General features: G+C 48.5%; 1 protein-coding gene across 5 annotated transcripts in view; it reads left to right on the top strand.

The window, feature by feature from the left end:
- Positions 1-26572, top strand: part of ZMYND11 (zinc finger MYND-type containing 11) — a 785443-nt gene that overhangs the window by 577403 nt on the left and 181468 nt on the right. For all 5 annotated transcript variants that reach the window (XM_085631939.1, XM_085631940.1, XM_085631942.1 and 2 more), the window contains one exon: positions 22365-22415. In XM_085631939.1, coding sequence (XP_085488065.1) covers positions 22365-22415 — 51 coding nt within the window. The remainder of the gene's footprint in view (positions 1-22364; positions 22416-26572) is intronic.

Here is a 26572-nt window from a genome sequence, read left to right as displayed (position 1 = left end):
ATGTTTATGTTTGCCCAGAATAATGACCTCAGTTTTGTCCCCGTTCAGTTAAAAAAAATTGGCGTTCATCCACTCCGATACTAGACGTAGCCCGCTCTGCAGAGAAGATACAGGAGCATCTTTAGAAGAAGTTAAGGAGAAAATGATTTGTGTGTCATCGGCATAGAAGTACAGGGAGAGGCCAGCATCCTATACGATGGTCGCAAGGGGTCTCACATAGATGTTGAAGAGCAATGGGCTCAGATTGGACCCCTGGGGAACTCCATACGCAGATGAACGAGAAGTGGATGAAGAACCGGAGGAGAAGACCTGGAAGGTACGATCACTGAGAAAGGAGGTCGGCCACAAAAGGGCTGAACCTTCCACTCCTGCTGACTGAAGAGATTTTAACAGGATAGAGTGAGACACAGTGTCGAATGCTGCACGCAGATCTAATAGGATGAGTGCCATAGTCTCACCATGGTCCAGACAGGAGCGCAGATTTTCAGTTACCCCCAGTAAGGTGGTCTCTGTTGAAAAGTGGGTCCTAAAACCTGATTGAGATGGATGTAAAAAACCTGAGTTTTCAATATGAGTTGCAAGCTGAAAGATAACATGTTTTTCAAAAATTTTGGAAAACACGGGTAAAAGTGAAATTGGGCGATAATTAGATAGGATAGATGGGTCAGCGTTGGGCTTTTTTAAGAGGGGAACCACCATCGCATGTTTCCAATCTGAAGGAACACAGGACTCCCGTAAGGAAGAGTTAAGGAGCACCTTAACGATTCCTAAGACAGCTGGGGATACTTGTTTTAGAATATTAGCCGGTAAAGGGTCAAGGGGAGAACCTGATTTTACCCTAGCTAAGCAGTCAAGGAAAAAAACCTCGTCAAAGAGGGGTCAATGTGAAATTTTTGATGTGGCAGGGGGTAGGTTCATACAGATAATATCTGAACGAGGTTTATCAGAGTTAGGGGGGGCGGAGGTAATTAAGTTACTGTATATAGCCTCCACCCTGGTAATAAAGAAATTAGTAATGTTATTACATTTAATGGAGTCGAGGACAGGGGATGAAGGAAGAGTATTAGCACCTGCCAATTTTTTGACCATTGTAAATAGGGCTTGGGGACGGTTCAATGAATTGTTGATAGTGTTAGAGACAAAGGTGACCCTTGCAGCCTTACAGGCAGAGTGATAGATATGAAGGGCGGCCTTATAATCGGCTTTGCAGCTGGGAACATATAATTTGCGCCATTTTCTTTCCAAAACCTTACATTTGGACTTCAAAATCTTCAGGTCATTATTAAACCAAGGGGCCGGGGAACGATGGGAAAAACTGGCTTTCGGTGTCAGAGGCAGACAGAGATTAATAGATGTAGATAGCCAATTGGAAACCGCCACATTTAGAGATAGGAGCGGGAGGTTCAGATCTGGGGAATTCGCCACAAGAAGGCTGTTTAACAAGTCTAAATTTAGTTTGTGCCATGGTCTCCGCTTCCCACTACTGTGTGTAGGAAAAGGCGTAGTATCATCAGGGACAGTAAGTTGGAAGTAAATGGCAAAATGGTCTGACCAACTTAAGGGAAGAGCAGGAGAGTTACATTCAAGAAGAAGGTTAGACAGAATAGGGTCCAGTAGATGTCCTGCCTGATGTTTGGGCCTCTTATTATGGAGTATCAAATCAAGAGCTTCAAGATCAGCTAAGAAAGTAGTACTTTCGGAGTTCAGGGGGTCTTCTAGGTGAAGGTTTAGGTCACCCAAAATCGTAAAGTTGGCAGATCTATTTTGAAATGCAAGGTAAGTGAGGACTCTCCCATCACTCAACAGATATGCTGGGTTATTTCCTGTGGTGACTCAGTCTCCCCACTATATTCTAGTGTGTTTAAGTACATTGTTGAGTGGTGCAGATCCACGTTGGGAGTTTAATCACCCTATCAAAACAACAAAGCGGGCATTTCCACCAGACCTGTGAGGGAATGGGTCACCCGGTCTTACAGACTGTTTAAGAATGCCAAGACTGCTGTTTTGTGTGATAGGGACTTCCATTTGTACTATAGGCCAGATGGGTTCTAAGTGAATCTGGGCGGTGAACTCCGCTCCGCTCGTGGAGTTTGCAGAGTTTTCTTCACTACGTGTTACCTTTTTGCCTAGCTTGCGAGATTTTTCCTCGTTCGCGATCGTCAACATCAAGTTGGCGTGCGCGAGCGTGGAAAATCAACCGCCCGGCGAGATTTCTCATTGTGAGTGGTCGCCTATGCTCGCGACCGCTTACGTTGAGAAACAATCCGTTCACGTTGAGAAAGCTGCTGCTCGAGTAAAATCTACTTGAGCAGCATAAAGGAAGCAGCGCACGCTTGCGCTGTGCATGGTGCCGTTCGTGATGATTGCACAGTGCAGACAAGCACCTGGCACTGAAAATCACCATGAACTACATGTTCGAGGCATATGAGCTGCAGATTATACACTGTGCATAGATCGCCATCTGGTGTTGGGCCCGGATGTTTGCAGTTTGTTTTTCTTCTAGGACGGTCTTTGGAAGTCTTCGGTCCGTACTGCGCATGGGCTTCGGCTCCATCCTCAGATTGTTTTTTTCCGCCATCGGGCTCGGATGTAATACTTCGTGCTCCGGCTTCGAACCTTTCCAGTTCGACCTTCGACGAAAAATCCTTGTCCATCGAGATTCTTTAGACGGAATCAACTTCTTCATCTCTCTCTTCGGCACTTCTTCGATTCCAGGCATCGGCAGCGGCCTTCGGGCCTATCTCGACTCCGGTCTCGGCCGATGGAAAGGACTCCCTTCAAGAAGTGCCCAAAATGTGGGTCTAAATTTCCCCACACCGACCTCCATCAGGTGTGCAACCTCTGCCTCTCTCCCGAACACGAGGCCCGAGACTGCCCCGCCTGCAAGTCTTTTCGTTCGAAAAAGACTATTCGGGATCGACCAGCTCGATGCACCATGGCGCACTCATCGACCGGCTCCACCTGACATCTTCGGAGAAGACACCGGAGCTTCGGGACAGCAGCACACCGAGCTGGAGGACGACGTCGTCAGCGCTTCCGAGGCCGACGACTCCGACGTGGAGGAGATCACACCGGCGCAGAGGGTCGTGAGTACTCTACCCCCTCCCACTCCCGCGCCCATACCGAAAGAGACTCCGGTTACCCCTTCGCCTCCGGGCCTAGGGAAACCCAAGCATACTGCTTCCATCACTCCACCTTCGGACCCGGTGAAAAAGCATCACAAGTCTCCTGGCGGCTCGGGCCCGAGCCAGCCTCCTAGCGGCGCCGAAAAACATTCTTCGGCACCGAAGAAAACAACCTCTGTTCCGAAGCCATCGGTGTCGAAACCTGGCCTCTCGGTGCCGACCAAACACAAATCCTTCGGCACCGACGCTTCCGTGTTGAAGCCTGCCTCGGCGCCGACCAAAAAATCGGATACCCCGAGAAAGCACGGTGCGGATAAACCGACGAAGCCTTCGGTTCCGAAAACATCGGCACCGATGGAGGAATCGGTGCCGGAGGAGCTTTTCACACCGGATCCTCTTCAAAAGACTTTAACAAAGGATCCAAGGACTGGACATTTAATTTTGTCTTCCAAGAAAAGACTTTTGGACAAGCCAACTCCTCCTCCACCACCAAAACGGAAGGACTCTGCCACATCCCCGATCAGAGTACCCTCCCCACCACCTCCACCTCCTCCTCCACCTTCTCCACCCCCTCCATCTCCGCCCCCACCTTCTCCACCCTTGCCTCATCGGTCTCCAACCCCGTCTCCAGACCCTGATGACCACGGAGATCCATTCTATGATCCCACAGATGCCCGCAGGACCCCACTCCTCCGGGAACACCTGACCCATGGGAGGATTATCACAATCCCGATGTCCCAGATGTGCCTCAGGATGATCTCTATCCATCCAGGCCGTCTCCATCAGAGGACTCCCTGGGGTTCCACCACCTCTTACAACGGGCGGCACATTATCATGGGGTGGAGTTACACAGTGATCCAGTTGAGGAAGACTTCCTACTTGACACATTTGACATAGCAGATAAATCCACCGCTATATTACCCATGCTTAAAGGGGTGACCAAGCATGCCACAGAGGTTTTCAAAGACCCCGTCAGAGCTAGAGTCTTAAACCCCAGAATAGAAAAGAAGTACAAGGCAGCCCCCACGGATCCTGTCTATATTAAAGAACCTGCGCCCCTAGAATCATTAGTGGTTTCCACAGCTAGGAAGCGCTCCAACTCTGTCATCTGGTGAGGCTCCATCACCTGATAAGGAGTCCAAGCTCTTAGATGCGTCCGGCAAACGCACTGCCTCGCAAGCTGCCAATATGTGGCGCATCGCCAACACGCAGGCGCTGCTGGCGAGATACGATAGAGCGCACTATGATGAGCTGGAGGCTCTCATGCAGCATCTCCCAAAAAAAATAAGAGATAAGGCTCATGAACTGAGGGAAAGATTATTGCCAACACCTCTATTAAATGTGCACTTGACGCAACAGACACGGCGTCTAGGGCTATAAACACCAGTGTTCTGCTTCGCCGTCACGCCTGGCTCAGGATCTCAGGCTTTAAACCAGAGGTCCAAGCATCTATATTAAACCACCCTTTTGACCAACAACACTTATTTGGCCCAAAAGTAGACGAAGCCCTGGAAAAAATGAAGAAGGACACAGATACGGCGAAGTCTATGGTAGCCCTGCAATCACAAACCCCTAGACGCTCCTTTCGCCGTTCCTCCTTTCGAGGCTCTGGCAGAGGTTACTCTTCCGATAACGCCTCCACGTCCTACAAGTCCCCTCCTTAGAATACCTTCTCAAAGGGCTACCAAAGAGGTGGATATCGCGGAAACAATAATAAAGGCAGGGGCAAAACCAACACCGCCCGTTCTGCCACACCGCCCACACAATGACTTTCCCCCGCTCCCCCCAGACCATTCCACTCCGGTCGGGGGCAGACTACAAGACTTCCTTCAAACCTGGGAGGCCATAACATCAGACAAATGGGTGACCCAAATTATTTGGTCAGGGTACTGTCTCGAACTAACGTCTACCCCCCCAAATATTCCACCCAGACACCGTGCGATGTCACAAGAACATACCACACTTCTGAAACAAGAGGTACTCTCCCTCCTGCAAAAACACGCGATAGAGCAGGTACCCGTCGATCAGCAAAATCTAGGGGTCTACTCTCTGTACTTTCTCATACCGAAGAAAGACGAGAACCTACGGCCCATTCTAGACCTCCGGCCTCTAAATGCATACATTCATTCAGACCATTTTCATATGGTAACTCTTCAGCAAGTTCTCCCACTCCTCCGTCAGGGCGACTTTCTCACTACACTGGACCTGAAAGACGCATACTTTCATATTCCAATACACCCTGCTCACAGAAAGTACCTCCGATTTGTGGTGGACGGCCAACATTATCAGTTCAAGGTTCTCCCCTTTGGGGTCACAACCGCACCACGGGTGTTTACCAAATGCCTGGCAGTAGTGACAGCACACCTCAGAAGACAAAACATTCACGTCTTCCCCTACCTGGATGACTGGCTCGTAAAAGCCGCGTCCTACCACCAGTGTGTGCAGAATACAAACACTACCATACAACTACTCCACCAGCTAGGCTTTACGGTGAATCACCAGAAGTCCCACTTGATACCGTCTCACACAAAGCAATACCTCGGTGCCACTATAGACTCCTCAAAAGCTATAGCCTATCCCAACTCGGCCAGAATCGCAAGCATGCAAGCCCTGCGCCAAAAGTTCCTTCTTCAGCACTCTCTCCCAGCGAGAGTGTTCATGAAACTAATAGGGATGATGGCGTCTTGCATTTTCATAGTGCCCCATGCAAGACTTCACATGCGTCCACTCCAAGAGTGCCTAGCACGCCAGTGGAACCAGGCCCAGGGGCAGCTGACGGATCTGGTGTTGGTGGACGGCCGCACCCATCGATCTCTGCAGTGGTGGAACACCACAAACCTTTCCAATGGGCGACCGTTCCTGGACCCGGTTCCTCAGGTGATTCTAACAACGGACGCATCGCTCTCTGGCTGGGGAGCGCATCTATCACACCTCACAGTGCAAGGTCTATGGACGCCACAACAGCGGTTACTCCATATCAACCATCTGGAGTTATTGGCGATCTTTCTAGCCCTGAAATCGTTTCAGAAACAAATTTCAGCCACGGCAGTCCTCATTCGCACAGACAATATGACTGCAATGTATTATATTCAAAAACAGGGGGGGGCACACTCTCCCCAGCTCTCCCGCCTAGCACAGAGCATATGGAGATGGGCAATTCCACAAAAAATCTTTCTCCTGGCACAACACGTCCCAGGCATACAAAACACCATGACAGATCTGCTCAGCAGACAAACGCAGCAAATGCACGAATGGGAACTGCATCCACAAGTTCTTCACCCATTCTTTCACAAGTGGGAGCATCCTCAAATAGACCTCTTCGCCACCCACGAAAACAAAAAATGCCCAAGCTTCGCCACCAGATACCCACACCCATTGTCCAAAGGCAATGCGATATGGATGAACTGGTCAGGCAGATTTGCATACGCCTTTCCACCTCTCCCAGTAAGTCCGTTAGTGGTAAGGAAGCTACAGCAGCACTCCCTCACACTCATTCTGGTAGCCCCAACATGGGCCAGGCAGCCATGGTACACCACACTTCTACAGCTATCGGTGGTACCACATCAAAAACTGCACCTGTCCCCATGCCTCCTAACCCAGAACCATGGAGAAATCAGGCACCCGGACCCAGCTCAGCTCAACCTTGCGATCTGGCTCATGAAATCTTAGAATTTGGATACCTTAATCTTCCCCCTGATTGCATGAACATTATCAAGGAAGCCAGACGTCCTACCACTCTAGCATGCTATGCCGCAAAGTGGAAGAGATTTGTTGTTTACTGCCGTAACACTACAATCAACCCTTTAGATGCATCCATACAGCACATCATATGCTATCTACTCCATCTTCAAAGGTGTAACACCTAGCAGCAATTGCTGCTTACCTACAAAACAGACAGCATTTATCACTGTTCAGAGTGCCTGCTATTAAAGCCTTTATGGAAGGGCTAAAAAGAGTAATTCCACCCAGGGCACCACCTTCACCTGTATGGAATCTAAACGTAGTTCTTACAAGGCTAATGGGTCCGCCTTTCGAACCAATGCATAAATGTGAGCTACAGTTCCTCACTTGGAAAACAGCTTTCCTCGTAGCTATCACTTCCCTTAGAAGGGTTAGCGAGATACAAGCGTTCACTATACAAGAACCCTTTTTACAAGTGCATCACAGCAAGGTGATACTGCGCACAAATCCAAAATTTCTGCCCAAGGTCATTTCTCCCTTCCATCTTAATCAATCGGTGGAGTTACCGTTTTTTTTCTCGCAACCTCAATCTGTTGCGGAAAGGGCTCTACATACACTTGACGTTAAAAGAGCCTTACTGTACTACATACAAAGAACGCAACCTTTCAGAAAGACTAAACAGTTGTTCGTCTCCTTTTCTCCACCGCATAAAGGCAACCCCATTTCAAAATCAGGGATAGCTAGGTGGATTGTAAAGTGTATACAAATTTGCTATCACAAAGCAAAACAAACATTATCTGTTCCACCTAAAGCCCACTCTACAAGAAAGATAGGGGCTTCTATGGCTTTTCTAGGGAACATACCCTTAGATGACATCTGCAAGGCAGACACATGGTCAACACCGCACACCTTCACAAAACATTACTGTGTAGATGTGCACTCCAAACAACAAGCTAGTGTGGGCCAGGCTGTACTAAAGACACTGTTTCAAACTACTGCAACGGATACCGGTGGTCGCCGCTAGGGTTGGGTACTGCTATATAATCTATGCACAGTGTATAATCTGCAGCTCATATGCCTCGAACGGAATATGCTACTTACCAGTATGCATCTGTTCTTGGCATGTAGAGTTGCAGATCTATACACGCCCACCCGCCTCCCCGGCTACCTGTATCCGTTCCAGGCTATCTTATTTAGATACAACACACATGGGTTTCTTCACTATTCTCACTACGCTCCATCTTTTCCCTGCTGGCGAAAAACAATCTGAGGATGGAGCCGAAGCCCATGCGCAGTACGGACCGAAGGAGGAGTCACCGAACTCGTGACTTCCAAAGACTGTCCAAGAAGAAAAACAAACTGCAAACATCCGGGCCCAACACCAGATGGCGATCTATGCACAGTGTATAGATCTGCAGCTCTACATGCCAAGAACAGATGCATACTGGTAAGTAGCATATTCCTTATCTAAAGAAACTCTACGCGGAACTCCACCCAGGCCTAGTTTGAAGCTGTCCACTTTTGTCTTTAAAATCACCCAGAGGAGGGTATAGCCTCAAAAATAACTATTTGACCATTATGAGAGTTGTTGTGGTGATGGCAACAGCTGCAGAGGCTCCCCAGAAGGTTTCAGGTCATGTAAAGCAGTGTTCCCAGGCCTTTTTGTCTCTGGTGTAATTCGGATTCTGGGAAATTCTCAGACTTCTGTAATTATCTTTTTTTTATATTTCTTTCTTGTACTCCTTTGTTCCTGGCTCAAAAATAATGTCTAACATTTTTTTTATCTGCTCCCAACTGTAGAATTTTCACTGAGGAAGCATCTTTCATCCATTTATCAGGTGCTATCCTTGTATGGGTGTTTATTTATAGAATTCGTTTAGATACTCCACTAGCTACCACAATTGGACTTTTCTTCACAGCATTGTTCAGCACCATGGTGTCTCTTCCCTGGGCCTTTAGGCTGTAGACCTCTGCTGTACATTATAAGAGGTGCATAAGAAGTAAGCTTTGCTGGCCCCTGGTTGTTGCCTAGTTTCTGCAACGGCCATGCAAATTTAGGTGTTAATAAGGGATTAGAGTCCCCAACTGTCTACACCCTTCCTCCAGTGCAATTTTAAAGAGTAGAAAAAGTAGAACATTTTCATGTGGAATGACTGAAGTATTTGGCCCAGGTCGACCTCCACCCGGGGAATCTGCCCAGGCATGACCTCTACTTTATTTCCGGTGTCCGCCCAGACATGAGGTACACTAGGTATTGCTCAGGTTGGCCCAGCACTGTCCTTGGCTGTCCTAGAAGACTCGGTCACCTGTCCGCTCCAGTAACCAGTAGAGTTGGAATACAGCCAGGTCCGAACAGAGAACACAAAGTAGCCCTAGCAGTTTTATAGTACCAGTCTCCACTACAGCCACACCGGCCCTGAGTACAGATCAGTTTCACACCATATAATAAAAGTCTTTCTTGTCAGATGTGTGTCTAGGACACTCGTTAACCATTCACATTCAATCTTTGTCCTTAAATTCAATTCCAAAATTCACGTTCCATGTAATGAAGGCATCGCCTAAAGTAGTTCCTCGCATATTTAACATTTATGTAGTCCAATCAGACTACAGATCTGACTACACGTACCTAGTCTAAATTTAATATATAACGGCCAACATACATTTGGCTCTGAAGTGACGCATTCCACGTGAGGTACAATACTCGGTAGGTGACTGTAGCTTATTAATTGCCTGTGTGGGGCTCTCAGATGCGTGTTGGTACTTCAAATCCAAATCCCCTACCCAACAGACCTTCTGGTCAGAGACCTGCTCTCTCCCACAGCAGCTCCGTTTTCTGTCTTATTTGTTTTGCTGCTTGATTCTCTCCCCTCCCCCCACCCCCCACCGTCACCGTCCCTATTTAATGGTGCCCACTGCGAGGATGTGCGAGCAAGACCTCTGACCTCCTGGTCAGAGACCTTCTCTCTCCCCCAGATGCTCTGCTGTAGTACTGCTGCCGCTGACCCTGTTCCCCTTAGCTGGTAGCTGTTCGAGGACCTCCTCCACCCACAGGCTCCTGCCTGCGCCTCATTCCTGGATGTCCAGTGGGAGGGTCTTGCTCTTCTGCTGGTCCGCTGCTGTCTGTCTTGTGTCTGTGCCCATTTTCTGTCTTTTCTGTTATTGTGGCTTTTCTGTTATTGTGGCTTTTCTGTTGTCTGTTTCTGTCATTATTCCCATTTTCTGTCTTATTTGTTTTGCTGCGTGATGCTCTGCCCGTTCCCTTCCTGCCGCTGCTGCCCCGGGGGCCCATCCCCGCTGCCGGTTCCTGCTCCCGCCTCCCAGCTGCTCTTGCCTCTCCTTCCCTATTTAATGGCAGCTGCTGGCGTGTCGAAGGCAAGCCCATCTGCGACCAGTGCCAGGGACCCTAGTTCTCCCACCTCCCACCGCTACGACTCTGCTGCCCTCCACGCACTCAACCCCGGAAGGAACAACAGCTGTCTACGCCGAACACCACCCACGGCCAGTTCTCCTGCCAACAATTTTTCACCATCCTCGGCAACCCCACGACCGCCGCACCCACTCCGGACAACAGCACCACCGATTCCCTTAAGTGCATCCTCCTCAATGTGCGCTCCCTGCACAGACATGCTTTAGAGATCTGGGACCTTCGCGACACCCCCTCGCCAGACGTTGCATTCTTCACGGAATCCTGGACCAATGCCTCCTCCGCCCCAACCGCCACCACCATTCCTGACGGATACAAGATCCAGAGGAAGGACCGCCCCAACCACCCAGGAGGAGGTCTCCCCATCGCACACAACAGCTCCCTCCGACTCTCCACCTCCATCACGAGCGGCTCCCCCTCCAACACCAAACACCTTCACTTCCAGATTCTGACCAACCCCAGAACAAAGCTTCGTGGCACCCTCGCCTACAGACCCCGAGGCCTCGCGCTTAGTTCACCACTACCATTGTCGACCTCATCACACCCCACGCCATTGCCTCCATGTTCTACACACTCATCCGAGACATGAACTTCCCCCTCGACAACCTCAGCGACCCCACTGTACCGCCCTCCTAGACAACCTCACCAACATCAGACTGAAACAGCTAGTCACCACCCCCACCCACAAGGCATGACACACCTTTGACCCCATCTTCGCAGGAGGGAGCAACATCCGCTTCAGCCACAACACGCAGCCCACGTGGATGGACCACCACTGCGCTGCGTACACTTCTCTTTAAACACCACCACCGCTCACAAACCCACTCAGCGCCCACCGCGAAGGATTTGGAGCAACGTCACAGAGGAACACCTCAACTCCACCCTCGTCCACGACCCCCACCTCGACCAATGCCAGCTCTGCAGCCAAGGAACTACACCGCTGGATCACCAACTGCGCAGACAAGCTTGCACCCCTCCGCAACCCCGATAGACAACGCCCCTTGAAAGCCACCTGGTTCACCACCGACCTCCAAGAGGCCAGACGCTCCTGCAAACATCTCGAAAAACGATGGAGGGACTGCAAAACCACTGAAGACCAGACCATCTAAAAGAAGTACATGACAGAATACCACCAACTCATCAGATCCACGAAAAGGACCTTCATCCGGAACAAAATCCTCACCAACTCCAGTAACTCGAAGGAACTCTTACCCATCATCCAACAATTCACCAAACCCCCCAGCGAAGCAACGGACGTCACAGCCTCCCAGGACCTGTGCAGCAAGCCCAGCTCTTACTTCCACTTGAAAATCAAGGCCTTCTACAACAACTTCAGCGAACAGAAACCACCCTTCCCTCCAGCGGCGACAGCCAGCCCCCCACGGACTCCTGCCCGCCACACATCTTCCACAGCGCCGCCGCCATAGCGCCCGAGCTACGACGCACCACCAACGCCACCTTCGAATCCGGAACTTTCCCAGACGACTGGAAACGTGCAGAATCAAGCCCCTCCTAAAGAAACCTTCTGCAGACCCGACGGACCTGAAAAACTACCGACCCATCTCTCTCCTTCCCTCTGCAACCAAGGTCACTGAGAAGATCGTCAACGCCCAGCTGACCAACTTCATCGAAGAGAACACCATCCTCAACTCTTCCTAATCCGGATTCTCCAGTAACCACAGCACCAAGACCGCCCTCCTTGCCGCCACAGACGACATCCGCACGCTCCTCGACCAAGGCCACACCGCAGCCCTCATCCTTCTAGACCTCTCCTCAGGCTTCGACACAGTCTCCCTCCGCGCTCTTGCAGCCAGATTCCACGACTCCGGCATACAGGGAACCGCTCTCTTCGGGTTCTTCTCCTTCCCCGCTGACAGAACCCAAAGGATCAGACTCCCGCCTTTCCTCTCCTAGCCCACCGAGATCAGCTGCAGAGTACCCCAAGGACCATTGCTCAGTCCCACGCTCTTCAACATCTACATGGCCTCCCTCGCCACCATCTTCAGACAGCATGGACTCAGCATAGTATCCTATGCCAACAATACCCAGCTCCTCCTCTCTTTCATGAAGGACCCCGAAACCACCAGACTCCGCTTCGACGATGGAACGAAAGACGTCGCAGCTTGGATGAGCAGCAGCTGTCTGAAGCTGAACTCAGAGAAGACGGAAGTACTCGTCCTTGGACCCACCCCCTCAGCTTGGGACAACACCTGGTGGCCCACTGCCCTCTGCAACCCCCCACCCACCGAACCTCGGCATCATACTAGACTCCTCCCTCACCATCATACTAGACTCCTCCCTCACCATGACTCGCCAGGTCATCGCCGTTGCCTCCACCTGCTTTAACACCCTCCAAATCCCCTGTAAGACCTTCAAGTGGATCCCCCAAAGACAGAAAGACCTTCACCCACGCACTAATAACAAGCAGACCGAACTACAGAAACGCCCTCTACCCTGGAATCAACAAATCCCTGATACGCGAAGTCCAGACCATCCAGAACACCGTGGCCAGACTCATCCTTGGCATCCCATGACATGAGCACATCAACCAACACCTGTGTGACCTCCACTGCCTCCCCGTCGAGAAGAGAGTAACCTTCAGGCTACTCATCCACTCCTACAAATCCCTCCACAACACTGGACCCTAATACCTTCTACGTACCCAAAAGAAACCTCCGCTCTGCCGACCTCGCCCTAGCAGAAACCCTGTGCATCCGCAGAACCAGAGCGGGTGGAAGAGCCTTTGCCTACACCACGGACAAGGACTGGAACGAGCTCCCATTCAACATCAGACGCTCCCCTACTCTGCACACCTTCAGGAAGAGCCTCAAGATCTGGATTTTCAGGTAACTCAGAGCTTGACCCACACCTCTTACCCCCCAGCGCCTTCAGACCCTCTCGGGTGAGTAGCACGCTTTAAAATTCACTGATTGATTGATTGATCCCTGATATGGTCTCCTAATGGGGATCCCTTGCACATGGGTCCAGGTTCTTCTAGGTTTTTTTAATGCACTTGGAAATGATTTGCCACTCTCATCAGGCAAAAAGTTCCATTGTCAGGGCAAAAAGCTGGTTAAAAAGGTAGCAACCGGCCCCTCTCAATCAAACATTGAGGCAACATTACCGTCCCTATGCAAACCCACCACACAGGATCTATTTACAGTAAGAAATTCAAACAGTCTAATTCAAGCCCACCCACCCTCTGTTGTCCGTGTTCTTCCAATCTCCCGCCCACCCACCATCAGTTGTCTGTGTGCTTCCCCATCCCCACCCACCCTCAGTTGTCCGTGTGCTTCCCCATCCCCGCCCACCCACCCTCTGTTGTGCGTGTGCTTCCCTGCTCAACCACCCTCTGTTGTGCTTGTGCTTCCCCATCCCCTCCACCTCTGTTCTCATGCTTTCCCACCCTCTGTTGTCCATGTGCTTCCGCCGCCCACTCACCCTCTCTTATCCATGTGCTTGGTGTGGACATTGAGCTTGAGTGTTCAGTGTATCTTGATGTAGACATTGAGCTTGGGCTTCGTTTTTGGTGTCTTGGAGTTTCTCTCCCCTCTACCTCATAGCGTAAAGCTTGGCTGCTCAACTTTGCTACCCTTTGCGATTCAAGTTAAAGAGCTGCTTGTAGATTAGGTTGGTTTGCAGCTGAGTTGGTGGCCGCAGGGCACCAGTGATGGGCACAATTCACACACAGTATGCTGCTTAGTAAACACTGACTGCCACAGGACAAAAGGGGACGGCCTTGCAAAACCGATTGCATGGTTGGAATGATGCACTGTCTTAATGTTATTGCTGTTGCTCCTGTAGAGCAACAAGGTGGTGGTTGAAACTAGGGAGGTTGACTGACCTTTGATAGTGGAGAGCCCAACATTGGACATGTTGGCTGAGGGCGTGGTGGTTAGTAGGTGCTAAGCGCGGCATGGTTTAGGAGCCTGCTGAGCTGGGGGTGGTGGGCCTACAGCCTGCATCATCTCCCAGAGTTCTGGCAGTCAGAGTTATTCCTTGTGTGCGAGAGTTAGCAGGGCTGAACGCTGAATTGACTGCTTATTGGGTTGTAGTGGCAGGAGGTAAGTGTGTAGACACAGATGCAGCAGTGACACCCAGGGGCAGGAAAGTGCAGAATGAAATGACAGAGTTAAGGGTCTTTTGTAAAAGAGCGTGACACCAAGGGTACTGTCATAGAATGGCATTGTAAAAGGCCTTGCAGGGAGCAGGCAAACAGGCATACTGATGACTGACTCGCCAGTGTATTGGTAGTTCTAGTGCCCATAAGAAGTGGATACAATTACAGATGTGACACTTAGTGGGCAGTTAAAGTACTGCATAAGCTCAGATCCTAGAGGGGACAAAGTTTCCATTGCTTGCTCATCACCATGCAAATCAAGAGAGTTGAGTGTCAGAGAACAAAAACTGACCCTGAAGAGGCACGGGGGCAAAACACAAATAAAAGAGTTGAGGCCCTGGACCCAGGAGAGCAGCAGTGGCACCCAGCAGCCTTTAACTATGGTATTAGCTCAGATTTTTCAGGAGACACGGTGGAACTCTCGTCCTATGAGTACACCAGAAACGCATGTTTTGCTCCCATATTGACGGACAACCCACCCAGTGTCTTTGAATGTGGATATAGTTCACGACGCACTGGTGGGCCAATGATTCTAGTGGCACCATACTCAGCTACTGGCCGCAGAATGGGTTTCCAGAAACCGAACAGTGAACTTTCCAGTAATTCATCCCCGCTGTGAGACACTCCTGCCAGCTTAACCAGGCCTTCTTGTCTCTTCATGCTCCATCGCTTCCCACTTAATGATGTGTGATCTGGGTCACGCACACAGCAGGTGCAGCGCCCTATTATCAGGAACCATAACAGCAGCATCCCTGCTGCCAATCGTCCTTTACTTAGTGGGTGCTGTATAGGGGATGAAAGGGGGATGGTGCACACAAGCAGGTAGGAAAAAAAAGTTGCACATGCGGTTGTAACCAGGAACAAAAGAGAACATTATATGGCTGCCTCTCAGCTTCATTGCCTCTCCGTGCCTTGATTATCAGCAACTGCCGACCCTTACCTCTGGTAGATAAGTTACTACTGTCTCCAGTGTAGCCCTCTTTTTATTAGGTTTGGTGTTAGCCAAGACATTTTGAGTGTGCTAAAATTATATGTATAACATAGGGATTTTCAGCTATCCCTCCTCTGTTTTGTGGCCTGTTATTGCGCCATTCGCATTTCCATACCATACAGCTGGTGGCACTGGGTCAGACAACCATTGATTAACTTCTCTGTGACTGACATCATTCTACTCTTTCACAAGCAGAACATCTGCATCTAAAGTAGGTCCATTCAGATACAAGGGTCTACTATGGCAATGTGTGCTTTTTGAGATGCTCAAAAATATCTCTTTATTTATAACCAACATTTCTTTTATATTCTTGAGGACCTTGAAACTCCCCCAACAACAGAGGTTCACAGAAACCATGACAAACAAAGCAAGCAGTGACAAAGTCAAAAGGTTGGAGCCAATTCCAGACCTACAGATTTTTCTAGTAGTACCTGTTTAGGTCTGGCGTTAACCAAGACCTTTTGATTTTACTAAAATTAAATGTCTAATATACCTACTTACAGCTAGCCCTCTTCATCTGTTGATCCGTTATTTGCCATGCACATTTTTCTTTCACTTAACTACAGAATGCAACATGGCGCAGTGGGTCAGCTCACTTCAGCCATTGGCTAACTGCACTCTGAGCGACAACATTCTGCCCTTTCACAAGGAGTACATCCACTTTAAAGTAGTTTTTTTATTCAGTGAGATTACCATGACATTTTGTGCTTTTTGATACCAAATCAATATTTTTGTTTTTACTAAGTGTTTTTTAGGATTGACGAGGGCCCAGCTGCTTGTCCAGCTATAAAGTTTTGCATAAACTAGGACAAAACAAAAACAGCATTGACAAAGCCAAAAGACTGTGAGCCAACGCCAAACCTACTGTCTTTGCCAATGCTTGTTCTTGTTTGTGCCGTTACAACCAGTCAGTTGATGTTTAGTCTCTGCATAATCAGTGCCACCTCGTTCGGTCTCCCCATGTGCACAGGTTTGTCCTTCAAATTAAACCCTGTTTGACTGGAAGGAGGTTGATGGTGGGGGAGGGGTGCCATGGTGCTTAATCACTGCAACTATCTTAGCCAACTTCAAGAATGCTGGCCACCACCTAGGCATTTCCCCCGACACAGTCTTTGCAGGACTTTCTTAGACCAGTAAACTCTAGGAGTCCCGAATTCTGCTTCTGCAAGGTATTTGCAGACCAACCGTAAATTCCGATGAGTATGCTCCTCCTCAGTATACCTTGGGACCTCATAGTGGGCAGTAAATTAAATTGTCCACCTGTATCTTTGCAAAGTTGGGTACCTCCTTCTGCAGCCCACCGCCCGTGTACACACACACACACACCACCATACTTACATTACCCCCAATTGCCCCCCCCCCCCCCCCCCCCCCCCCCACCCCCCCACCCTTCATGGCAGACCTTAGGGGCAGTAGATTTGGTGTTCCTAGAGGGGCCGACTGCATCTGTTTTTCTTTTCCTTTATGATGACCACTTTCGGCGCCTATGCGCAGTAGCATCTTGGTTAGACGCACAGCTGCTCGCTGAGGTGTGTAGGCACCTTCAGAGTTGCGTGATTAGTGATTGAGATTTGCTTCTCAACGTAGGTGATATCATTGGCATGAATCCTTTATTTACGGCTGTGGAAGGGGTCGGGCAGGTGTGCGTTTGCCAACAGCTAGTGTGGAGATGAGAACTGCATGCTGTGTGTCCCAGAGAGCCATGTTCCGAAAGAACAGTGGATGGAGATGCTAGGCTACTCTTTCTCTAAAATGGACGCTTGCAACCCAAACACATTTGGGCCTCTATTTGCATTGGCTGGTATGCTGAAGTGTGTCTACCGCTATATGAGCCTTGGTAACGACACGCGTTTCACAATTAAATTGGCACATCAGGCTGACCACGGATCAGTTATCAAGAAAAGTCCTGAAAACATAAACGTTCGGGTGACATATTTCATATCTGTTTCATTTCATACCCTCATTTTAACATTGTAACTTTCGCTTGAATTGTTGCACTTTGTTGTATGTGAAATGCTCCCATGTACAGACCAGTAGTAAACTAAATAAAATTACTCACGTTTGAAAGTAATTTTTCTCTAGTGTGCACACCGAATGGAAGGTGTCCTCTTGGAAACAAAAAATAAGCGTGGAAACACAAGATAACGGTCTCCCACAGACTTTCCTTTGTACAAATGTGGATGTAATCTCCTTTTGCCTCGTTTAGGGACCCCAAAGCCACTCTGCAGCTAGAGTAACCTGGTAGATTAGGAGATTGGGTGTATGTCCATCTCTTTGCTTGTGGTCATAGCTTTCCACTTAGTTCAGTGAAATTTCACACTTTCATTGCCATCGAGCTCTGTGGCTGCACCAGTTTTGGTTGGGTACACAACTTGAACTTTGACACTTATGAATAGCCAGACCTGTGACCACCTACTGACGAAAACTCACAAAACTAATGCACAGTGCTCTTCCTCAGGATTGGGTCAAGATTTTGAACTTTGAATAAAGCTGGGCATTGTGGGTGAAGCATAGGCCAAAAACAGTGGAATAAAGCCTGGCCCTGCACCCAGTAACCAGTACATCGTCTAGACTTCACTGAGCTACTTCCCACCAGTGTTGGCAGAGGCAATTGCCTGGGGCGGAACCTTTGCTGATAGCCTCTTTCCTTAATACTAAGGTAAGCCTTGGCCATTTGGACAGTTGTGCTTCCGGACTGGCCAGACGTAGTGGAGCTGAACTGCCCAGAAAGGAGATGAGTAATCCTTCACTGACAGGAAGGCCATCACAAGGCCCAGCTGACTGATGATCGCTATGGAAGTCACCTCAACAGCCTCAGTTGCCAAGGAAGCACAAGAGCCTTGTAGTCCAGCTGGCCAGTCATCGAAGTAACTTAAGAGTGTTGCTGGAGTCATGGGATTGGAGAGACAAATTCATGCATTGTCCCAAATCACTCTTATATTTCTGTTCCAAGCATCTTTGTCATTCTCCAGACATAGCTTCACTTTGATGGCACCTAGACACATACATCCATCGTATCCATTGCTAATGCAGCAATGTCTGTGTTGGCTACTCTGAGATTTCACTAATATGTATCCTAGAAATACAGTTAGTGAAATGGTGGTAAGAGCTGTTCTGGCAAACTTTCAGTCTGGCCTTTGCCACAATGTCCAGCTCTGAAAATGGATTATATTAAAGAATTCTCACCATTTCCTAAATGCTTTAATAATGTTCTCTGGCTAGACATCTGCCCTAGCATTTACAGAATCTCATTTTCAATGTTTACATTATTTGTTCCACGTACTCTCTCGTGTTGTTATGATCATGGGGGCTGCCGCTGTCTTTGAGCACAGCCCAGACCTCTCAGTGTTTCCCTATATGTGTCCAGCCTTTACCTTGAGCTTCAACCCCTAAAGCTGGTTGGCTGTTCTTGTTGGGGGGTGGTCTAGTGGTTGCCTTTCGGGGGAGGGATTCTTCCGTCGACTGTAGTGCTTATCAAGGGCACCTAGTATATTGCTTTCTCATATTCTGGTGATGTTTCTTTCTACTGTTTTGCATTCTCAAAATGTTGTATGCAGTCTCAAAAGTGCCTCCTCTATACTCATGAAAATTGTCTTAGACTTGAAGCCTCAAATTGTTGCCTCTTTTTCTTCTAAATGAATCTCTTCTTACTTTGCATCCTCTGCTTGCCTCTCTCTTTGTGCACAGACTACTCTAAATTACATGCATGTCTGCCTTAACCCATATTATTTAATTGCTGCAAATTGAACACACCTCATTTCAAAGATCACATTCTCTCCTCTAAAGTTCATACCACTGCAACAGCATCTAAACTACTCTACTAAAACAGCCAACTGTTTACATAGATTTACATATCTTCTCTCACTAAACATCACGTGTAACTCCTTTTAATTTAATCTACCAGGATAGAAGTTGGAGTAAATGCATAGAATAGTTTCCTTAAGAGCACAAGACTAATCCCAATAATGAACAACAACCACTGGAAAAAAACACACTAAACTTGGATTCCAGATTAGCATGCTGCTTGCCCTTTTGTACTTCAGTGCCTCATCGTGAGTAGTAAGTGCTATGTACATGCAGTTACAGTACAACACAATAAATAATCCTCCTGGCCTACACTAATTGTAATATCATAACACTCAGCGGTCAGGCAGGCAATTGTAGCTCATAGAGGCTGCAAAATAATTCCATTATACCGGTTGACACTCTTGCTCTCACACAAGATAAAATTGCTACAGTCATGTCCTTCACATGTCCTTCATGTACCAGTCCACAGCAGTTAAATTATCCATCACCAGCTGAAAAGGCATGCAATAATTGAAGAGATCTACCCCATTCAGCTTCCCAATGGAGGTCATTAATTTAGTCTGCCACTGCAGGCCCCAGCAACCTACAGGCTATAACCATGTCTTGACATGTCACAAAACAATCAGATATGGGATGAATACATTCCATCCCAGCAGATCTCTCCACAATTTCTCCCTCCAACCTATGCCTTCTCAGGTTCATAAACTTCAAACAAAATATCTCAGAAGGCACAACCCAGTACAGCTATGTGGACTGTGATCATAAGAAATAGCATGTAGGTGCAGAGCTGCTCAAAGCCACCAGCTTACTGAAAACTATAATGTGCATGTCTATCTCTCTCACTTCTCCATCCATCACACTGCTAAGTGCTGCATCCCGAAACATTACAGCATCTCGGTGGGCATCACACATTTTTTTTGCAAAAACAATTTTTATTGCATATCTCAAATACAACTGGCATCTGCAAGAACCAAAGCATCATTGGCCTTCTCTCAAACATCAACACCAGTACGTAGTATCTTGTAAGCCAGTTCCGGTTACCAAAGCCGTGACCCCAAACACCCCCCCTGCCAAATCTCCCTCCCCCCACCCACATGTCAGTGTGCCAAACCCTCAGGTGCCGGGATAATTCTGTCTCGTAAGTAGCCGTGTTATCGGCCGCAGGCTACTCCTCACCCCCACGGGCAGGCGCCGAGCAAAAAGGGGAAGGGAAGCCCTCCCGCCCTCATACCTGACCCATCAACCGCCTCTCCACAGCTATACGGCTGCAGGCCGCTCCAGCGCGTCAGTGTCCTCCTCCGCTTCTGCACCCCACCCCCGGAGGTCAGCCACTAGCGCTTCCCATGCATGTGCCATAGCTAATGCTTTTTCATCATTTCCCCGCAATGCTAGCTGAAGGTGGGCATCACACATGACATGGAAACACTTCCCACATAGCATCAAAACAGACAATACACCATACATGGTGTAGTGTGCTACCCATGTAGACAAGAGCTTCAGTGCCCTACATAGGAGTAGTATGTGATATATAAATATTCCAATGCAACACAATACATTCAATACCTAGGCGAGACCTAGTAGCTCTGCCAATGCTTGTTTAAGCGAGGGGGGTTGTTGTTAGCGATTGTTCCTTTAAGTGTAGGGAGTGGCTCGCCTGGGGGTACAAAAGGCACATTTTATCTAACCGCGCTAATCTTGCGCTCAAGGACAAGGGTGTACAAATTAAGTGCCGTGTCAGGCGTGGCGGAGAAGCTTGAACTATAGAGCGAAGGGGGAGTCCGCTCCCCTTGTTGCCTTCTGCCCTCCCTCCCCCAACCCGAATTTTACATGCTCGGTTTTCAGATTTGGCACATCGTACAACAGTGTTTTACAGTACAGAAAATGGCTGTTCTGTTTTGATGAAGTACGCTGCTCTGTTGGAGTGTCACTAAAAAAAAAGATTTATTTTTATTTTTTATGAACTTAGTAGAGCGCATCATGTGCAGATTGAAAACACGAGTCGACACGCTGCATGTTTCTTGATGCAAATACAAGTTTCACTTCATTTTAATACATTAATCGGTTGATTCTTCCTCTGGCAATAACTGCGACACAGCAGATTTTTTTCTTTTTCAGTAATCTACCGTGTGAAAGACTTTTTAAACTTTGGCTAAATCACACAAACAATACTACGTTCATTAATAACTTTAATCATTCATGATGACTTCTGCACAAGCTGGTAAGTAACCGAACAGCTAGTAACTGGGTGGGCTGTTTCTCGGTTTCTGAATAACCATTAAAACGTAAAAATAAAAGACAAGATGTAGCCACTTCTGAAGAATTGCAAACACGGCTGAGATTAGTGTCCTTGAGAGGTGAGAGATGAGCAGTGAACAGAATGAGACCTGAAATGTGTGTGAGCCCTAAAAACCCTAACTTTCCCTTAACACTACTCATCCCTGAACCCCGAAAACCCAAACGAAACCAAATGCTACCCTTCCCTAAAAAAGCTATTACTATCATTTAACACCCTTCCCTGAAGCCTAAAGTCTCCTTACTACCCCTTAACTCTACCCTTTACTGAACCCTAGAAACACTTACTACCGCTACCCTACCCTGAACCCTAAATAAAGTCCTTACTACCCCAAAATGATGACCGTTCCTAAACCCTAAAATCCCATACTACTCTTTCACACTACCCTGAACCCTTAAAATCCTTACTCTTCTCTTCAACCAAAATGCACAGCTAGTGGAATTGTTTCAAATACGTGAACATGAATTATAAATGTTTGTTACATTTAACATATTGCTCAGTGGCACCAAGGACGAGTTATTTGTCTCTCGGCAAACAGGTGTGTTAATTCAAATGGATCGACTGAAGTAAACCAAAACTGCAACTCACAGAATGCATTGTTATTAAATGAATTCTCTGCAGTGGGACATTGATCCTTTGGTGACATGGAGTCATTTAGTAACCTTCTTAAATGGGAATGTTGGGAATGAAAATTCTGTTTTTACATCTCATGCACGTCACAGACCCAGCCCCCTTGCTTCTACATTTAGTAGGACAGATGATTGGGTTGGCTCATCTGTGGGCGGGTACGCTCGTCCTTTCAACATTAAAGGGTCAATGAGTTTTGAGTTGTTCGTTTCTAAGCCCAATTAATTCAAGGTCTAACTATCAGTTTAGTCTGTGCTTTTATAAATGGTTGATATGTTACATCTGTTGTCTTACAGATTGACAAAGAGGAACAGGAGCAGAGCTGTGCGAGTAAGGAAGAGGAGCAGGTCTGTAAAAGGGAGAGTTCTTAGAAAACATCCGGTATGGGTGTCAGGGAGGAGGTGTAAACCTACATGGCAGATAAAGTGTATTAGAGGAAGTCTAGGGCTATGCAAATAGGGGATGGGGGGTAGAGTTTTAAAAAAGGTGTTTAAACAGAACTGTGAGGGAGCTCAGCACTGTGGAGTAGGGTGGAATACAGCTGCAAGGGAGTAGATGAGCAGGAATGTGGACTTTTATAAAATGTCTACTTGCGCAAGGAACCAGATGCTTCAGAATGCTACCTGTCCTGTGTTAAAATTCTCTTTTTCCATTTGGTGCCATGAAATGAGGTGACAATTTCTACCAAAGTTTAGAGTTCTGATAAAACCCACTCATTTTAGGTCATTGTTTGAATTATATCTATCCACTGATAATGCCACTTTTCTGATAATAGCGAACTCTGAACATGCTAGGGTTCTGTTTATGCCAAATCTTTGAATAGTCATGAACTCTGTTTATGAATGAGCTCTGTTTAGCCCAACCTTTTGATCACAGTGCTTTCGCAAGCCTGAGGTCAGTTTATAGACCATTTCAGGATACATCATTGTTGTAATTGTACCATTCATTTTGTTCCTATTCAGTTTCCAAGGAAGCGTCTTGTGAATTACTTTGACATATTTACTTTAAAAGCATTCATTGAGTTTTCCAGATTGTTAACCGTAAATATACCCAGATTATATTGTGGTCCAGTGATCATGTTGCCAACTGAATATAAATGAGACTGCTCAGTCTCAACTTCTTCGCTTGACCACATTGTGTAATTCTTTGGCCTATCACTCAATTTTACTCTGTCTCTGTTCTTCTGTTTTCCATAAATTTGAACCTATACCATATGCTAGATCAATGACTGGCTCACGTTTTACAACTAGATGAACTATGCAGGGTCTTGCAGAATCAAGATGTTCTCTTCCAGGGGAACCTCATCAATAGTAATAAGCACTGAATATTCCCGCCCATGTGCGGGGACCCCGGAAAAAGTAAAATTCTATATGAAAAACATATATATACAGCTCTGTATATGTATAAACATATATTATTTTTTCTAAGCAAATGCAGCCCCATAGAAGGCTAGACAATGTAGACACAAATATCCAATAATCCACCATAGGTATAATAATACACCTAAATCTTTTTTTTTTTTTTTTTTTTTTTTTATGAGGTAAAAACTCATGATAAAGAAAAGAGAACACTGTGCAAAACACAGATCCACAAAACATTGTTAGCCTGCAGGCTGCATTGCAATACAATACCATAGAGACTGAAAAGCCTTGTACAGGTAAAAACTGGCACCGTGCCTTTAAGGCAGCCCGACTCCAATATCCCATCATGGCTCAGGGGTGACAGTTGGGTCAGTTGTTCTTTCCGACTCCTTCAGTCAGGACCCTGGAATTCAGCTCTCTTCATTTTTGACTTTCCAGTCAAGAATTGTTACTTTTATAGTAATTTTTTTGGCTTCCTCTGTTGGGGAAGCGTATTTCCTGTGTTTTCTGACTAGATGTAACATTTTTTTCTGTCAGAAAAATGCCTTCTATATTCGTGCCTTGTCCATCTGTGGCAAAAAGAAGGCCTCTTCAGACACACACGATGTGTGTATCGTCTATCTACCGGATTCTCACTCTCCTGCATCCTGTCGTCACTGCAAGGATATTTCAAAGAGGACTTTGAAGGAGAGAGAGGGAATTAGGCTTTATGGTCTTTCAGAACGGTCGATGTCGAAGCAGCTGGTCCCTGTCTGTTCTCCATCGGCGTCGGAGACTCCAGCGGCGGGATCGTCGCTGAGAGGTGAGGAGTCCAGGGAGAGTCATGCTTCCAAAAGAAAGTCCACGTCGACACTCGATCCGGCGGCGAAGCGCTTTTGTTCGTCGTCGGCAACTTCGACGTCAAGAAAACATCCTTCGGCGTCGAAGGAGACTCATCGCCGATCGACGTCAAGAAGACATAGTTCGACGTCAAAGGATAGACATCGCTCAACGTCGAAATCGACACCAACAAGACCTAGTTCGACGTCAAAGGATAGACATCGCTCAACGTCGAAATCGACACCAAGAGAAAAGTCGACGTCGAAATCTACATTAACGTCGAGGCAAAGATCGTTGTCAAAAGATCCGGGAAGATCTTCGACGTCGAGACCTGATTCGCCGTCAAGAGAAAGGCGATCGTCTTCGAAAGTACTGACGACGTCGAGACAAAGATCATCGTCGGAACATTCGACGTCGAGGCGGGTGCCTCCGTCGGAGTACACGTCGAGGCGGGTGCCTCCGTCGGAGTAGACGTCGAGGCGGGTGCCTCCGTCGGAGTAGACGTCGAGGCGGGTGCCTCAGTCGGAGTAGACGTCGAGGCGGGTGCCTCAGTCGGAGTAGACGTCGAGGCGGGTGCCTCAGTCGGAGTAGACGTCGAGGCGGGTGCCTCAGTCGGAGTAGACATCGAGGCGGGTGCCTCAGTCGGAGTAGACGTCGAGGCGGGTGCCTCAGTCGGAGTCGACGTCGAGGCGGGTGCCTCCGTCGGAGTCGACGTCGAGGCGGGTGTCTCCGTCGGAGTCGACGTCGAGGCGGGTGCCTCCGTTGGAGTCGACGTCGAGGCGGGTGCCTCCGTTGGAGTCGACGTCGAGGCGGGTGCCTCCGTCGGAGTCGACGTCGAGGCGGGTGCCTCCGTCGGAGTCGACGTCGAGGCGGGTGCCTCCGTCGGAGTCGACGTCGAGGCGGGTGCCTCCGTCGGAGTCGACGTCGAGGCGGGTGCCTCCGTCGGAGTCGACGTCGAGGCGGGTGCCTCCGTCGGAGTCGACGTCGAGGCGGGTGCCTCCGTCGGAGTCGACGTCGAGGCGGGTGCCTCCGTCGGAGTCGACGTCGAGGCGGGTGCCTCCGTAGGAGTCGACGTTGAGGCGGGTGTCTCCGTCGGAGTCGACGTCGAGGCACCTGCCTCAGTCGGAGTCGACGTCGAGGCGGGTGCCTCCGTAGGAGTCGACGTCGAGGCAGGTGCCTCCGTCGTCAAAGGTGTCCAAATCTTCGGAGAAGATAGTGACGTCGAGGCGAGATTCCCTGTTGGGTTCTAGGCCTCCGTCCAGGACAAGTCCTCCGTCGACGACAAGGCTCTCGACGTCGAGGCAGGACACATCGCCGGTTATCCACTCGGCGTCGAAGTCCAGATCTCCGGTGATAGGCCTATCACCGTCGAGACGGTCCTTCCCGGTGGGATACCAGGAAACGTCACACATTCGTCTGACTTTCAAGCCAGTATCGAGACGCAAATCTCCTCATAGACTGGTATATACCACATCGGAGCACGATTCATCTCGTCCGATTTCAATTTCACCTTCAGCCTCTGAAGGCTCGAGATCAAGATCCGGATCACCGGACGTGTTGGGTCTCTCTCCAGCTCCTCCAGTGGAGCATACTTCTCAAGAAGAGGACCATACTCTGACTCAGAGCACCATCAGGGAAATACCTCAGAGCACTTCGATGATTCAGGCAGTTAATGCTTCCTTAACAAGTTTGAGGGCTCTGGATCAACCATCACGGCCAGCAAGATCCCATTCTCGAGGAAGAGAATTCCAAAGGCGCTCACGTTCGCCCAGAAGGCGATCCAGGTCCACCTCTCCTAGAAGAGAGTCAATCAGATCGGGGAGAAGGCGGCGGAGGTCCCCCTCATCCTCTTCGTCAAGCCGTTCGTCCAGAAGGGATTACTCACCCACACTCTCAGATACACCACCATCTAGAGTATCGCCAGTGGACGACATCAGCACCTTCCAAGATGTGTTGTGCAGAGGAGCGACAAAATTGAACATTCCCATGCCTGTTCAAGAAACCACCTCCTCTGTCATCTTCAAGACCCTTCATGAGAGAGCGGTGTCTCGTCCACTGTTGCCTTTAGTCCCTGGGTTGCTTAAACCGGTAATGGACATCTTCCTCACACCAGCGACTATCAAATCTGCGCCGGCGCGAATTCTTAAAAAATATCGTCCGGCCCCTGAGGATCCTCTATTTCTCAAGGCGGACCCTGCACCGGACTCTGTAATCACGGCTGCTGCCAGAAAAACTCATTCAGTGGTTTTGTCTTCCACAGTGCCGCCGGATAAGGAAAGTAAATCACAAGACTCTTAGAGGAGAAGAGTATGTGGCTCGGCGGC

This window comes from Triturus cristatus, chromosome 10 (assembly GCF_964204655.1).
Source record: "Triturus cristatus chromosome 10, aTriCri1.1, whole genome shotgun sequence".
Classification (NCBI taxonomy): domain Eukaryota; kingdom Metazoa; phylum Chordata; class Amphibia; order Caudata; family Salamandridae; genus Triturus; species Triturus cristatus.
This window is presented reverse-complemented; position numbering and strand designations above follow the sequence as displayed.